General features: G+C 50.7%; 2 protein-coding genes across 2 annotated transcripts; one reads left to right on the forward strand and one right to left on the reverse strand.

Moving 5' to 3' along the window:
* Positions 1-806: 806 nt before the first annotated feature.
* On the reverse strand, positions 807-9,556 carry ETH_00005470 (oxysterol-binding protein, putative; the record flags this gene model as incomplete). Its single annotated transcript, XM_013372485.1, has 20 exons — positions 807-866; positions 991-1,081; positions 1,454-1,606; positions 1,816-1,912; positions 2,046-2,121; positions 2,221-2,297; positions 2,461-2,534; positions 2,696-2,767; positions 2,991-3,106; positions 3,537-3,641; positions 4,635-4,772; positions 4,953-5,243; positions 5,347-5,580; positions 5,793-5,980; positions 6,155-6,224; positions 6,427-7,240; positions 7,556-7,640; positions 7,826-7,929; positions 8,129-8,577; positions 8,696-9,556. The coding sequence occupies 20 exons, from the start codon at positions 9,554-9,556 to the stop codon at positions 807-809; spliced, it is 4,155 nt and encodes a 1,384-aa protein (XP_013227939.1).
* A 3,738-nt stretch (positions 9,557-13,294) lies between these two features.
* On the forward strand, positions 13,295-13,942 carry ETH_00005475 (uncharacterized protein; the record flags this gene model as incomplete). Its single annotated transcript, XM_013372486.1, has 1 exon — positions 13,295-13,942. One exon carries the CDS (start codon positions 13,295-13,297, stop codon positions 13,940-13,942), a length of 648 nt encoding a protein of 215 aa, XP_013227940.1.
* Positions 13,943-16,127: the final 2,185 nt, after the last annotated feature.

A 16,127-nucleotide genomic window follows, 5' to 3' on the forward strand; every position in this document is an offset into this window, starting at 1 on the left:
AGATGCAAACACACTTTATGTTAATGAGATCTACATCAAGCTGATCAACGACTCCCCCAAGAAGCATGCCCAGCAACAGCAGCAGGATACACAAGCAGCAGTAGCTATGCCAGCAGCTGCTCCTTCAGCAGATCCCCCACGGATCGAGACTATCAACCTCTGTTTCTTCTTTGTTAGAAAACTTCACGTTCTTCGAATGCGCAGATTTTATGTGTGCATACAACTTGATACGTACGTAGAAACGTAGAGCTATGCGAAGATATGCTTAGCGCAATATATACATGTACATGGACAAGCGTACAGATGTCTACGAATACGTAAATATGTGACTGTACACATAGACCTATCTACAGCGCATGGACATGCATGTACATATGTTTGTACATATATATACATATACAAACACACATATTACATATGCATGCTGTAAATATTTACTGCCGCATACACGTATTCTTTCATACGCGCATAGCCCACAAATGCAGATGCCTGTGTGCTTGCACATATGTACACGCCCATGAATTGAAAATAATTAGTGGACACGCCTACAATATCAATTGTGTATGCGCAATTATACACATGTAATGCTGCCTACGCTGTGGGCGCACGTGTGCGCATACGTGTGCATCTGTACGTAAGTACATACACTTCAACGTACACCTCAAGACGAACTTATGTACAGACAAATAAACCGTGAAAATAGACAGCTGACACAAACTATGGCCGAAAATCCATAAAATTAAACCCTAAATCCTGTGCTGTAAATCTCCGTTTCAGCGCACATAAAGCCAAATAAGGATTCGGGACTAGAAAATGTCAGGACAGCAGCTCCAGTCGCCTGCCTCTCGAGCCTCCCAGTAACCGCCCTGAAATGAAGACAAACCCAAAATCCTATACTTCAAACCCTCGTCCTAAATACTGAGCAGTCCATGGCATTTCAGCTAGAAAGGACGGAAATTGTGTTTTACGTATTGACGCTCCACAGTTCACCTTGTACACCCAATCTTCTGAGTTTGGCTGCCGCCGGAACCAACGGGGTGAATAATCCTGTTCCCCACGAGGCCGAGCCCTCGCAGCCTCCCTGCACAGTCCCAAGCCCCAAGTCCCACATTGCAATGTTTTAACCGTAAACTCTGGTCTTTTTTGGTCTAAACTGTGAGTCTCAAGGTAGAGTACTGAAGCTTGAAGTCCTGTTTTTGCTGCACCTGCTCCCCAAACCTCTCTACAGGCAGCAAGGCTAACACAAGAAATTGGGATTTTCGACAGAAGGTGCCATTGTAGTTAAGAGTCTACGCTGGGCTACTTTTGACAAGTATGGGTGATAACTGAAGTATCAGTAGAGATAGGAGCTACGGCTAGTGATGTTTCACTGCTAGCGTGATGACTTAAATCTCAGTTCACTCAGAACCAAGAGCTCGGCATCTAAATAGTAATTCTGAGAAGGGGTTCAGACCTCTGTTTTTCTTCGAGTCTGTTCTTCTGTTGCACAGCTTCATCGACTCGCCCTTCCTCATATAGCCTCTGGTCAGGTCGCCTGCGGGAATCAGTTGGTGCTGCATGCTCAGCGTACTCTGGCGACAGGTCGTTTAGCTCCATTGTAAAGTACCTAAAGCCACAAACCCTCGGCCCTTCACCCTAAGCTCTTGAAAAGACATCCTGCGGATGAAACAGGCTTGAGGGGAAGTAAATTGTAATCCTTCTGCCTAGAGCGCTTTGCGGCAAGGGTTTCCTTAGAAAGCCTAAGGATGCGCCCATGTTGTATGCTTTCGTATTGGAACAAGGGATGAATGCTTGGGTCTCAAAATTTGGATATACCCAAATCCGTAGAACTGGTCCGCATTTGGAGGTCGCGCTGTTGGCCGCCAGATTAGACGTCGTGAAGATTCGACCCAAGCAATCGATTCCCAGTACTCTACATTGACATTGAAACCGTAAACTGTTCATCCTAAGCCCAAAACTTTGAATAGCTACGGCTAAACCCAGCTTCAATCCAAAATCTTAAACCTCGGGCCCTGAGCCATTTAGCAACAGACTTAGAGACCTACGGGTAACGACGGCGTCGAGTTGGTTGTCTGGACTATCCGCCGGAGGCCCTGTTTCGCTTCTTCGGAATTCTTCTACCTAAGAAGTCACGTAAACCATGCGCTTCAAACACTGGAATATAAAACGCATAATCGTAGACTCCCAGATTAACCTCTAGACGCTGCCCTCAAACCGTACCTGCTGCGGCACTTTCCATTTTTTATGCGCTGGGAAGGCGGGTGCCTCCTCAACATATATTGCACTGGACCACTGCCCTGCATTACAAAACCAGGCTCGATCCTCTGAACCCCAAAGGATGAAAAGCTAACGATGGCATTCATGCATGTGGAACGTGCAGTGGAAACGGACCAGAACCCAGCCTCAGTAAGATTTCAAGGGCTAGGATTCGGGGGGTTCGGGCGTAGAATTGAAGATCACCTGAGAGACGGTAAGCGGGCCTCCCTGACGCGTCGAAGATGATTGCTCGGAGATGATGGCAAGTCTTATCCAACCTGAGCCCAATGTTTCATTACTAATATCTCAAACCCTAAACCCTTGAGCCCAAATGTAACAAAAGAGCGAATGACGGCAGCGGAGGCTTTTGCTGCACATGAAGCTCTCGATTGCAGTCTATGTCCGTGCTTTAATGGCGTGAATGTAAGGGTTCGCTCGCCATCCTTTCCGTAAAAATTGCACCACCGAAAAGTCCCCGGAGGTTTCATTTTGGACAAGACATGTCCCATCACTGCAACAACCACCAGCAAGCTTTAGACTGTAAGCCGTCAGCGTAGCTTGGCGAATGAACGAAAAACCGTAAAACGAAGTAGTACGCAGCCAGAAGCCATTAACTCCGGACGCCTAGCTTTAACTAAAATGCCTGGAGCCGAAGGTTTAACTGTACACCATAGGCCTTAACTATACGCTGAATCTGTAAATACCAAGCCCTAAATCGCATATCCCCATCGTACACTTCAATCCACAGCTTGCCCCAGATGACGTTGTGGATCAACATTTTGATGCGCTTGTAAGAAAACCGCTCTCCCGTTCGATGGAACGTCACGTGAGCTATGCCGGGCATCGTAACCTGCACAGCCATGCTCAACGAATCCCATCATCCCAAGCCGTCACATTGTGATGTAGTCTTATTGAGAGCTGTTCGCGGCACTCTGGCAGCTGCAGTAGCTCCAGCTGCAGTAACGCTAACAGCGGCAATATTTGCAGATGCAAGGACACCTGTAGCGGCAAATGGAAAGCGGGAAGCCCATCAACGCCAGCATCACCGCAGCTAGCAGCTGCAGCAATGAGTGCAGCTACAGCAGAAGCTCTACCCCAAGAGCAACAGCAGTAACATTGCTATGAGTCCTTGGCTTTCGAGGCTCAGGCTTTGAAAGCAAGAACCTAGCAACTAGGGAGGGCAACTCCGCTTCATGTTGCTCGTTGATCTACATGGGTTTTGACCACTTTCAGCAGCAGCTTAGAAAGGATATCGTGAAAGGTTTTGCGTTCTACAGTACCTCAAGCGATTTCCCGGAGAAGCGATTCCTCACGGTTACCCAGCCCTCGCAAGAGTACTCGGAGGCGGTCGCCACATAGGCGGTAATAGGAGGATGGTGGCCAACCTACAAAGACAACAGACACTAGCAATGTTACTGCTGTTGCTCTTGGGGTAGAGCTTCTGCTGTAGCTGCACTCATTGCTGCAGCTGCTAGCTGCGGTGATGCTGGCGTTGGTGGGCTTCCCGCTTTCCATTTGCCGCTACAGCTGTCCTTGCATCTGCAAATATTGCCGCTGTTAGCGTTACTGCAGCTGGAGCTACTGCAGCTGCCAGCGTGCCGCGAACAGCTCTCAATAAGACTACATCACAATGTGACGGCGGGCGCTTTGAGCATTCCAGGTCAATCGTTTACCTGCTCCGACAGGAAGCGAAAACCCCTGTGAATGTGCTCGAATGTTTCACCAAGAAGTGGATTGAAGGGTTTGTACGTCCTATGTACAAAATCCATGGACACAAATTCCGAACCACCGTTTTTAAAGCCTGTAACCTGAATGTGAAAGTTGCTGCTTACTCTTCAAGGGGTGGGTGGCCATTCGCCGTATATTTTAGCGACTAATCTACATCGTTCATTATAAGTGTCTCGAGACTTAGGTCCAAAAACCAAACCACTGGCTAATTTATTGCTGTACGCTTCAGGGCTTGGCATGACCTGCCGACTGCTGATGCGTATGGAGAAAGCGCAAACACAGTCAGCCCAAGAAGCCGATCGACACTCCGCGGAAAGCGGGAGGACTAAAATACACAAACGCACATATAAAGCCTCACCCTTGCACCCCTAAAACGTAGTCCCGATGCTTTAATGCCTTAACCCATAAAAGCATTCTAATTTGCGCACAATATTCCAGCTACACCTCCTCAGGTCCCCGTTCTTCCACAGCTCTCTGTTATTTTGATCTACGCACTATACACCAGGTCATATCTCCAAGACTCTAACAATGAACGTTCGAACCGTGACTGTAATGCTGTGTATCGAAGTTTATAGGATGGGGAATTTGAGCAACAAAGCGCTATACACTGCGGCTTGAGCCCCAAACCACAGACCGTATTATCCACTCACTAGATTAAGGAGATCAACGTATTGTAAGTCCTCACACTGTCTCTGAAGAAAGCTGGTGGGCTCGTTAAAGTAGACAGGCATTGCAATGCGGCTCAAGTCACGCCCTATGCAGTCCTTAAGCACTGACCACAGATTAACCTGCACACGCAAACGCCAAACCGTACTCTGAATAACCTAGCCACTACAATGTAAATGCAAACTACAATGCACAACGAAGGAACAATCCTTTCACCACCCCCAAGATGAGCCCTATAAATACGTAATTACTCGCGATACATTCTAGTTTCTCGACTCTGCCACCTAGACTTTATGCTTTACTTTGAATTCAGTTCGCGGCTTTGCCAGCGCCAGCCGCTGTCCAGCGACTGCACCCCCCATGTGGCACGAGGAAGCTGCCAGCGTTGCTGCTGCGTTCGTTGCTGGTGAGAAGGGTGGGCCGATGTAGCTGCTGCTGCTGGAGACCTGGCTACTCCCTGCTGCTGCTGCTGCTTCTGTTAATACTGAGGTGCCTTCCTGAGGCGTCTTCTGCTCCTGTTGCTGCTGCTGATCCTGCTTTTGCTGCTGTGAAGCACAGTCACCAGCAGATTCCCCTCCACCGATCTCTACAAACTGCAAACAGCAGCAACAGCACCAGAAGCGGCAACGCCGAGTAGGAAACCTCCAACCCCGGATCACAAATCCCCTGCGTCTCTAGCCATATAACCTAACGCACATCGTCATCGCAGTCGAAGAATTCAAGTGCGTCATTGCCATCATCGTCACTGTCGCTGGTGCTGAAGCCGCCCCCGTCTTCCGCTACCGTGACCCCTGCTGTCACTGCTGCTGTTGCAGTTGCTGTCCCGTGTCCCTCCACATCTGGAAGCCGCACACCAGCGATTGCTGCGGCAACTTCCGTCGCTGTAAGTTTGCCACGCTGTCTGCTGAGCTGTAGAAGTCTCTCTTGGGCCTGAACGACCACCCCAAACCGTAAAGTGTATTTTGTTGCCCTGAGTCCCTCACCTGAAGCTCGAAGGATCTAGATCCAAAACAGTAACTCGGGGTCTTCAGCACTGTGAATTTGTGCCAGGCTTGAACGGTCGAAGACACCGGGACTGTCTTTCATTCAGGATGTGTCATTTTAGGTATATGATCTATGGTCAGCGGCTTTGAGTTCCGAACCTTGTCGAGCTTGTAGTTTCTCTTCGCCAAAGACCGAACCGACTTCTCCAGCTGCCGCCTTTGGGTGTACTCTTCGCTCAGAAGCCGTTCCCACTGCTGCAAAAGCTGTTGCAGCAGCTGCTGTAGCTCATCTACTCGCTGTAGCAGCAGCGCCACCTGCTGGCACAAGTTACCATTGGCGGCGGGGCCTGCGAAGACCAGCGAAACCTACTCACTCGCTCTCAATATCTCCTTAGCACACGCGACAATAAATACCCCTAACAATCATAAGTGAATACGAATAGCAAAAACGAATATGCAGCAGTGGCGACGGAAGTAGCAACGGAGACAGCAGCAGCTGCAGCCCAGCAGCAGCTAGCTACCCGTTTGAGATATTTGCGATGCAGACTTCAAGACATCTGACTGCAAGGCCAAGATCTTCGAGCATGCCTCCTGCCACCACGAAAGCAGACTCCCTAAAACGTGACAGTTATTCCTCCAACAATTCAAACCCGACTAATTCAAAACCTCCCGCGGAAAAAAGGAGTAGAAGGGTCCCCCCACCAAGAACACTACCAAATAGACGCAACATTAGTTCACAGTGTAGGCATTAAAACCTCTGCTCTGGATGGCAGAACGTAAGGCTCATACTTGCCTGTATGGTCTGCCTCGCACCGATGATGCTCTCTAGCAGCAACACCAGAGGCCCTTCAGCCCCTGTAGCGTCGAGCAAGGCAGCGTTGCCTTCTCCCTCCTGAGAGGCCTGAGCAATCAGCAGTGGGCTGCTACTGCTGCTGCTGCTGCTTGCCGGCACGTCCGCGGGAGACCCAAGCACAGCAGCAGCACATGTGCCACCCCTTGCTCCCGCTGTTGCTGCTTCCTCACTTTTCAAGCGGACATCCCCCGACTGCTGTTGCGGTACTGGCTGCTCTTGTTGCCTCTGTTGCTGCGTTTGCTGTTGCTGCTGACACGGAAGCTTGTGTGGAGGAGGGGGTGTTGGCGCTGGTGGAACAGACGGCTGCTGCACTGCAGCAGCAGAGAGAGACCGGAGTCGGCTGGTGGCAAAAGCAGCAGCAGCAGCAGCACTGGATGCCACGACACCTGCCAACCCGCTCAGGGAGCCGCTACTGCTGCTGCTGGCGCTACCAGTACTGGAAACAGCTGCCAACTCGGATGATGATGCAGGTGCCGCTGCTGTTGCCGCAGTGGAGCGGTCCTGGCGTGGAGGTTGCTGCTGTTGCTGCTGCTCCAGACGCACGGGTTTCTTGTTGCTGCTGCTGCTGTTACTGCTACTACTTGGCATTGAAGCAGGCCTTGATTCTACAGAAGCATCTCGTGGGAGTCTTCTGTGCATTTGCAGTTGCTGCTGCTGCTGCCTGTCCCTCTGGGATCCGCCTCCTGCTGCTGAACGATTTGCTCTGTTGGCGCCACTGAGGGCTGCTCTTTGGCCCTGCTTGAAGGCCGCATACCTGCACGAAAACTAGAAGTTCAAAACCCCTTGACCCTCAATTTCCAGGGCGGAGCCCTAAGCAACAAGCCCCATGCCCAAAAATGTCAACATTAGCTCTCAAGCTTTGAACCGTAGGCTTGAAACTGTGAGCAGCACGCTTCAACCCTCGGCCTTCAATTTACAGTCTTGAAGTTCCTGAACCGTGGGGAACAAGCTTTGGCCATGAGAAATCAACCCCTGATGCTAAGTACCGAGATGCAATCCATATTTCCTGAGCCTGAGGCCTCAAATCCTCAGCCGTGAACTATAAACGCTTCAATCCTGGTGCGCATACCACATCTGTTTCTCCTCTTGGCTCTCTGCTCGAAGGTAAAGCGTCTGCTGATCTACTACATCCACTTCAAACCGTACGGGGTCATCTGCAACAGCAACAGATTCCAAGCCAAAATGTGTTATCACACTCCAAGGCAATGTGTGCTTGCTTCAAAAAACGTCCTTAATGTGACAATGGTACCAATTCCAGCAGCAGTGTCTGCAAGCGCAAGTTTCAGCTAGTCGTGACCTCGGTTGTAATCAGGGCATAGCTTTCAGGGGTCAGGCTGACGGGGGCAGAGCCGGACGCGGCACTGATTCAAAAGAAACATCTCTTTGGGGGGCGAGCTCTTAGTGGTACTGTACTTGAAGAAACCCGCGTACACGAAGAAGTACCTGCCATAGACAGAACATACGCTAAGCCGTACAATCTAGGCCCTGAAACCGGAACGAGATGCCACGCTATTGCCATTGCCATCATTCGCAAAAATTTCGGGCCCCTAATCCAAACACTTGGGCCTGAGAAATCGACAATTTATCTGGCACTATGACGACGGCACACAGCAGCCTCGACGATCAAGGGTATATAGCACACCTGGGTCTCCATGAGGACAGAAGGTTCGTCCACTTCTGCAACCACCCTTGTAGTAGCAGCGTGCTTGTTGCTGCTGCTTTGCTGCTGCTGCAGGGCATGGGAGCAACAAGGGAAAGATTGGCTCTCTGCGGCGCCCCTTGTCGGTGCTGCTGTTGCTGCTGCTGGCTACGTCTTTCAGCTGAGGTGCGCACAAAGGCAGAGTTTAGATGAGCGTGCTCGCTCGTCCTGCCTGCTGTTGGGGCTGCTGCGGCTATTGCTGTTGAGGCACTGCCGCTGCTGCTTGCCCTGAAGCTTCCAGGGGAAGAAACACCACGGTGAACTGCTCGCTGTTCGTGCAACTGCTGCGGGTGCGGAGTTTGCTCCTGCTGCTGGTGCTGTCGCTTGGGCTGCTGCGCTCGCTGCTCGTCAGCCTCTTTGGGAAACGAAGGCTGTGGCCTCCACAGCGTATCCTGCGTACAGTACACTGAGTAGAGTTGCTGCAGTAGTCGTTGCTGCTCAGAATGCCTGGGGAAAGCTCCTTTACGTTAGCGTTTCTACTGCTGCTGCTGCATGCACACTACTCCCTACCGAAAGTTGTGTGGGACGCAAAAACTTTTGTGGTGCTGCAGCAGCAGAGAGTGGGGATGCCGTTTCTATATCTGCACCAGCTGTGAGCTGCGCCGATGTTGCCCGTCTATCCGAACCATGTCGCCACGAAGATTCTGCACCTCCTCCCACGGTCGGTGCCGGTATTTCTGGAGAGGGATCCCGTGGCAGGGCTACGGAGTGCCGTAGGCCTGCTGATGCTCTTGGTGTCAGCTCTGCACCTGTGTCTTCTTCACTGGCTCTTCCTGCACCGTCTGGGCCTGCTGCCACCGCGGGCTCACCAATTCTTACTCTGGCACTCGGTGAGCCTGCAGCGGCTTCAGAATCTGGGGCGCCGGCAAGTTGCTCCTGCTTCTCCGCGCCGGCAGCAACATACTTCTGCAGGGCAGTCGGGCCATCCTGTTGAAGATCTTGCTGACTTTGCCATTCTTGTTGCTGCTGTTCCAGTTGCTTCGCCTCCTGCCACGGCTGCCGTTTCTGCTGACGGGCTGTTTCGCCCTCCGTTTTGGAAGCGCATCGCGATACAATGCCCTCTCCTTTCACCGATTGCTCCTGCGGCTGCTGCAGGTGTTCTTGCTGACGGCCTTCCTCTTCTTTCTGCTCGTCGTGCAGTTGTGGCTTCTGTTGCTGGGGCTCGTGTCCTTGGTGTTGCCACTTCTGCTGCTCGTGTTGCTTCGTCGCCGTGGGTTCATCAGCACCTCTTTCAGTTGGCCTCAGTGTAGGTGGAGGTTGTTGCTGCTGGAGCAGCAGCCGCTGCTGCTCTCTTCGTTGCTTTTCTTGCACTTCCACTCCCTGCTGGTCCCGCTCTTGCTGCTTGTGGAGGCGAGGGTCGGGAACCTCCATCGTCCTTATTTGTAGCTCATCAGCGTCAAAAAACGCAGTTTCAGGGATCGGCAGCACGTTGCAGCAGCTGCTGCTGCTGCATGGGTTGCTTCTAGCTTCAGGAACATCCGCAGCCACCTCCAGTGGGCGGAATTGGGAGGTCAGCGCGTTGCTGCTGTGTTTCCCGCTGCTATGCTTGCTATTGCGGCTGTTGAATGTTTGCAACACATACTGCCGTTGCGGGATTCTATGCAGAGTCACAATGCAACTCGTCCGTTATGCAGACAGTTTGCCGTTCCTAGCGACCCTGCAGTAGATTTTGCCGCAGGCGCTGCTGATGTCGGAAATGAGATATTCAACTAGCAACCATTAATAAACATCCAGTTCACGTCTTTACCCTTTCGGTGCACTGCTTAGGTGGTGTTGCTGCTCCTTGCAGTCTCATGCGAGGCAGCTGTTGATCTCGTCGCGTCTGGCGCCTGGTGGAGCGCCTGCTGGACGAGATGCGTTCAATACAAAGAGGTGTACATAGAGCCGAGGACAGCCGCTGCTGCAGAGGCCGTTGGCATCAGCTGACCTGGGCCGACGTGCATGCAGGCCTGTCCTGCAACCAGTGCTAGAGTGTGTGAAGGAGGAGCTTTAAACAACTGTAGCGTTCCCCGTTGTCTTAAAAATGAGCTCCAATTTGCATTATTGTGTTCTGGAGCTCACCGGCTGCCTCGCGCGCGTCTATCCTGTGGCGCCGTGCAGACGCCTTCTGTTCTTACTGCGCTTCGCACAAAGTACGAAACAAAAACCAGGTCAAATAGAAAGGCAAGGTAGGCTCCCGCCGTTAAGTATAACTTATTCTGTCCCTTTAGGACGATTTAAAAGCCCGTTTTGTTGGTTCTCTGTTACAAGTGGAGTTTCTGCGCGACTTTGAACTCATGTAGGAGAAAAAGCAACAGGGTTTCCCACACATTCGCAGGCGCTATCCCTGCATTAAAGCAAACTGTGCATACACGGAAAACTTGCAGGCAGACGCTGATTCTGTAGCGCTTTCAATTCGGTCTCCTTCAGAAGCTGAAAGTGATGAATTAGAGTTTTAGCTGCACCAACAACACACGCTAGTATGGAAACGACTATAGCAGTACGTCCACTCTCTTTGCCGCCTTATATGGTTGTTGTACTTCTCCTACTGAAAAGGAGGTGTTGCTACCCATTAATTAAGGACAGTTCACCGGTCACCGTTTGTAGGGTCAGCGGTTTACACAGTCACTCATTACTCTGTGCCCTTCCGGGCCGCATGCAGTGTAGTAGCTGGCCTAGCGCTCCTGAGCGTCAATTCACGTTAGGGGGATAGATTGGATCCTTTCCCCTTGGGGCCTTTAGATGGGGTCAGTGTCCTGTAGTTGCGGGTACAACGTCAGGTACTATTCCCGACAAAGACCGGGTTGGTCTGTCGAGTAAGCCTAAATGTGAAGCCTTGGAAAATCCTCTGCGGTGATCCAGAATCAGCTGACCAACAGCTTTAGTCCCACCATGCTTAGAAGTCGTCTCTGCGGTATCGTTGGCAGCGTGTATCAGCTCTGCGACGGCGCTGTGGCTGCGCCTCGATGGAGCCAAGCCAAGCGCGACAGTAGTTTTGTGCTGCTTCGAAGGCTTAGCGTGACGCTCAGCTGTTGCTTCAAAGTACGAAACTTTAGTTGCTTGCGACAAAGTGCGGCTGTAGTAGCGGCTCAGCGACCCCACAGAGCAGAGGTGGGCACGCGTGCAGCGATTCTTCAGAGCTCTTGGATAAGCACTCTAACTCTCCAACAGTTTGGCTGCAGAGGCGTCTGCGCAGCACAGGAACTGAAGCCTAGTCTGCAAGGCCTTGTCACGAAGTCACTAGACCCTTGAATCAATCTAGAGTCGTTCTCATTTGGTGTGGCAGACGCACTCAAGATATGTCCGTTTTCCAGGGGTTTTGAGAGACGAAAACGAGAAGGGGTGGGAAGTACGCTATGCAGTTAGCGCCGCTTAACTCCATCTGCGGTAGCCAGCAGCCGCCTTGGGCTTGCAATGCATGTCGTAGCTGTTCAGTGGGTAGGAATCGTGGTCTGCTTATGGACTGTCTGAAACGCATCCGCACTGCGCTACTTCTCCACCATGTATTTTCACGTTTATGGTCATAGCGGCGCCAAACTCTTGACGTAACAAGTCTGATCGAGAACGGTACAACAGTGGAAAAAAACGTACTTTTCTGTGCGCCCGAGAACCCTGCCCACACCAACTTTCAAACACTGGAGAAAGTATGTCTGGGCAGTCACGAAGTACGGACAGTCTTTTTTCCGTGAAAAAAGAACATTTACTTATGCATGCATTTAGATATAAGGCGGCAACCGTAAATGGCGATTACGTAAACTTGCGGGGAAAAGTTTGGGGGCACCTTCTGCGCCTAGTTGAGTGTAACCCGATATTTCCCCCGAAAATAGCTTAATAGTGTGAAATATCCTCACAGTGGCTTCGTTCCGGTAGAGAATTCGGGAGGGAAAGCCTTGGGATGAGAGTGATGGTATCTCTATAGACGGTACGTGGTTCTGTTACAATGTATGCCATTCGAATAACTCACGGTTGCTGGACTTTCCCCCTAAATACGAGGAACTTCTACTACGCCTTGAGTAATATGTACTTTCTAGCGCGTTTGAAACGTAGAAATGCCGCACTTTTTGCCGTTCCTGAAGACAGCTCACAGCAGCTGCGGTCGCTCGGTGTAACTGTAACTCGGGTTGATATTGGATTTGATGGACACACGGTGGAGCGTCAGGCACCTTCGCCTCCTCTTTAAATAACTAGGCAGACTTTTGTGCATTGAATCACTTAGACGAGGAACAGAAGCAATTGACGGTGATTCTGGGCGGTTCCGTTCAATTTCGAAAACGTCCTCACTGCGTCTCAATTCGTCTTCTGGGAGCAGATGCTGGAAAATTAAGGTGAACAGCTCTGGAATACAACACATTTGATCTTGCTGCGCATACAGTGACCACTTTAAGAATGACTCACTGTCTAAAAGGGTTCGATTTCAATGCAACCAGCAGAAGACGTGCACATGCAACTATTTCCTTACTGTTGTGCGTGTTTGCATCTTAATATTGCCACATTATGCAGGCACATGCTCATGAATGTATTAAAATAGGTGTTAAGGGCGTAATTGTTGAAAAATTACAATGTTTGGGACCACCAGGCTATTGCGTAGATGCACACAGCCATCGCTCAGTTGCGGTGGTGCTGAGGACGATAGGAACTTGTCCTACAACGTTGCTTATGGATCTCTGCTTAGAACATGATATTTTCTGGTTTATCGCCTTATCAGAAGACCATACGCCATTGCTGATTTAGCGCTGGCCGGAGCCGACTGTCTCCTGATCAAGTGCGAGCATTCGGTGAAGTTGCAAATTTACCCTTTCCAAGTATTTACGAACAAGGAAACAAAAAATACTTCTGCAAAAAATAAAATCGACTTAAATTCAAGGTGAAGTTACAAGAAATGATGAATGCAGCAACGGCCGTTCCAATCGACAGAGCCTAGGACACGGTCAAGGCTAGGGGATCCTGCAGCGACGGGCAGTCTGTTGGTTTTTATACTGTCGGCCGTTACTGCTTGTATAAAAAAACAAGTGGTTATCGTCGTTTTCCAAATTGTACATTTAAGCAATGTAGTTGGTACTTGTTCATTGTCATCGCCCCTCTAAATCCCTAATCTCCCTTTTCGCACAGCCAAACCTGACGGCTGCTGAAATGGGCGTCGCTTTTCCTCTGTTACTTTCCCTGGCCATGATAAAAGCGGCCTCTGGCTATGGGAGCTCTTTTGAGTATGATCGACAGCCGTTGGTTGTGGCTTCCACGGGTGCCCCGGTAGCAGCAGCAGCCTTACCGTTCACGACCCCCGCAACAGGAGGCAGCCTCACGAAGGGCCCCGCTGAATCAAAGCCAAACCCCAACATCTGGACCAAGGGTATTTTGGAGCGCACGCGGCCCCTTGTGACCCTCACCCGGAAGAACGCAGCCGCTCCTGCGCTTCTCATCCTGTCTCTCTGTATCATTGTCGCTGGTCGCAGCGTTATTGCTTCTGCAGGAAAAATGGAGTCCCAAACTGAAGACAACGTGAGCAGCATAAGTGCTTGTCCCAAACATGAACCTTCGGGCAAAGCATCAAGCCAATACGAGATGCTCTGTAATCAAGGCTGTGTCCGGAGAGTATGCAGCAGTGTGAAAGAGGCCGAGAAAGAGCAAAGCGTCCGTGAATTGTCCGGAAAATACGTGCATCTAGGTCTTTTCAGTGTAACTGCGCTGCATTTTGCCTGTACTCATTGCGCATATGGTGAATGTTTCGCGCGCGGTATCAATGCTGCCATCGAACTGAGTAGCGTCGCCCGAGCGTTATAACAGCGTTCCCTATGGCAAACACATACGTGCAGAACATTGTGCGTGGATCTAATTGCTTGTGAACTGCCGTTGGTGCGGTACCAGCAGCAGGAGCAGAAGCAACAGCGGTGGCTTACTGCGTCTCCTGAATATTAGCGCGGCTAGTAGGGCTTCTGCGTTTGGGGTGATACATCAAGTCAACTTGCCTCAAGGAGTCTGTAGATGCTCTGCAAGCAGGGCAGTGCTTCTCTCTAAGCCCTAAATTACATGCTCTAAGCGCCACTGCTCACAATTACAGCAGCTTGGTTCAGTGCCAACCCACTGGAACACCGCTAAATTGCTTCTTCAAGCCTTGTTGCCTCATCCTTCGTGACCCCACAAAACCACTACAAGACCAGTGCAAAAGTGAAATCGTCACCTTAGACAAAAGTATGTATCGACAAGCTGCATGCTGAGTTGGGCCTGCCCGTTCTTGCCAAGCTTGTGGCCGTCGCTGAAAGCCTGAGGCCGCACCGGCTGCCACTGCTGCTAGAATCACGCCCTGTTCGTGAGGATTTTATCGCCTTTATTTTTCTCCTGGTGCACTGTAGATGGTCAAATTGTAATTGTGTAGGAGGGTACTCGGCTGCGTGAGCCCCCTTGCGGTCTGGCCAAAGCGATTCATGCTTTCATGGCAAAGGCAAAGCTTCGTGTACAGTGGAACCACGGCAAAGGTTGACGCTTCTACAGAGGGCACCAGAGCATTTGATGCCAAGTGGCTGCGTAAAACGGAGGGCATGCGTTTAAGGTCTTTCGGGGTAGTGCCTCACGCAGAGTGGGGCGAGGTGAACCCGTGAAGTGCCGGACATTAGAGTGACACGCTAACAAACAGTTAACTCGTGTGCTCTACTTCAGGCGTTTGAGCGGCTCCCAGCAAGCGACCCGGCAGTAGAGTTCGGCGTGGACACTACTGGCAGCTGAGTTGAGAGGTCTTCGCAGGCTGGCGCCTTGTGCACGCCTCACAAAGACAGCTGCTCGCAAGATAGGTGCCGTAAAACTTACTTCAAACTATCAAATGCAAATTGGCATGCCACAAATCGAGCAATGTACGATCGTATGGTGCAGATCGTCGTATGTTATCTATTGGTATTCAAGTTCAGCATGACACTGTGAGTGTGGCAGCTGCAACGTGCTTCTAGAATTCTTGCAGGATATGGCTGTGAGTTAAAGCGGTAAGTGCTGCAAAATGAATACGGAAATCAGCCTCGCATGCCGTTGAAAGCCGCCTGCATGTGCACATTCATTCCTAAAATATCCTAGCTGGGAAGGTCGGGAGACCAGCACTGTACAGCTTTGACGCCTTGGAATTTGCAGGCAGGCGAAGAGCGATGCTGAGCGGCCTTTTCTTTAGCACATATCAGCTGCTCCTATTTCTCATTGGCTTGGGTTGAATGGAGGCACTCATGCTGCGAAAAACAGTAGACAGAAGCACAGCCCCATCAAATCCAGTAGTCAGCTAAGTTATACACTTGGTGGTTTCATTTCCGGAAAAAGAACTATGGCCTGTGCTATCACAGCACTTTTGTAGTGCTTTGTGTGGTGCGCCTCAACCACTTGCGCCATGGGCAGAGGGCTGCTGCAACTTTGCTAACGTGGCAGCCCTAGAAGCACAGTGTAATGAAGTTTTGTGGTGTCCTCTCCATATGCCACGCATTTCCAATGGCCATTGTCGTCAATGGATGAGCAGCGGCATGTCTTAGCTAAATGCTGGATTGCTTCGCGCCCCTCATTTATGGCACCAGGAGGCTAACCATCAAATAACACGAGCCTGCTTTTTGGAATTGTGCGTGCGCATGCATTCGCGGGAAAAATTCGCATCCATTGTGTACAGCTTTGTGAATTCCAAAATAAAGTTTGATGATGCTGCGTAGAGTTGAGGAAGCAATTGAAAGGCTTGCACGATACGCTCATTGGTTCAGGGACTGTGGTTGTGGGCAGCAGTGGCCAAAGCACATTTTCCTTTTGAGAGCAGTTCCTCATTCTTATCCATCCAGCATAATGGAAGCTAGACAGCAGATGCATGATGTTGCTGGTGTTCTGTTGCACAATGAAATATGAAGTGCAGGCGTGCAGATAACGACACCTTTCTCCATGCCTTGGTAGAGGGTTGTGGCATCTCTTGTTACTTGAGTGTGACACTATTTATTGTTCAAATTACTTATACATA

Source organism: Eimeria tenella, genomic scaffold (assembly GCF_000499545.2).
Source record: "Eimeria tenella Houghton genomic scaffold, Eth_scaff1, whole genome shotgun sequence".
NCBI lineage: Eukaryota > Apicomplexa > Conoidasida > Eucoccidiorida > Eimeriidae > Eimeria > Eimeria tenella.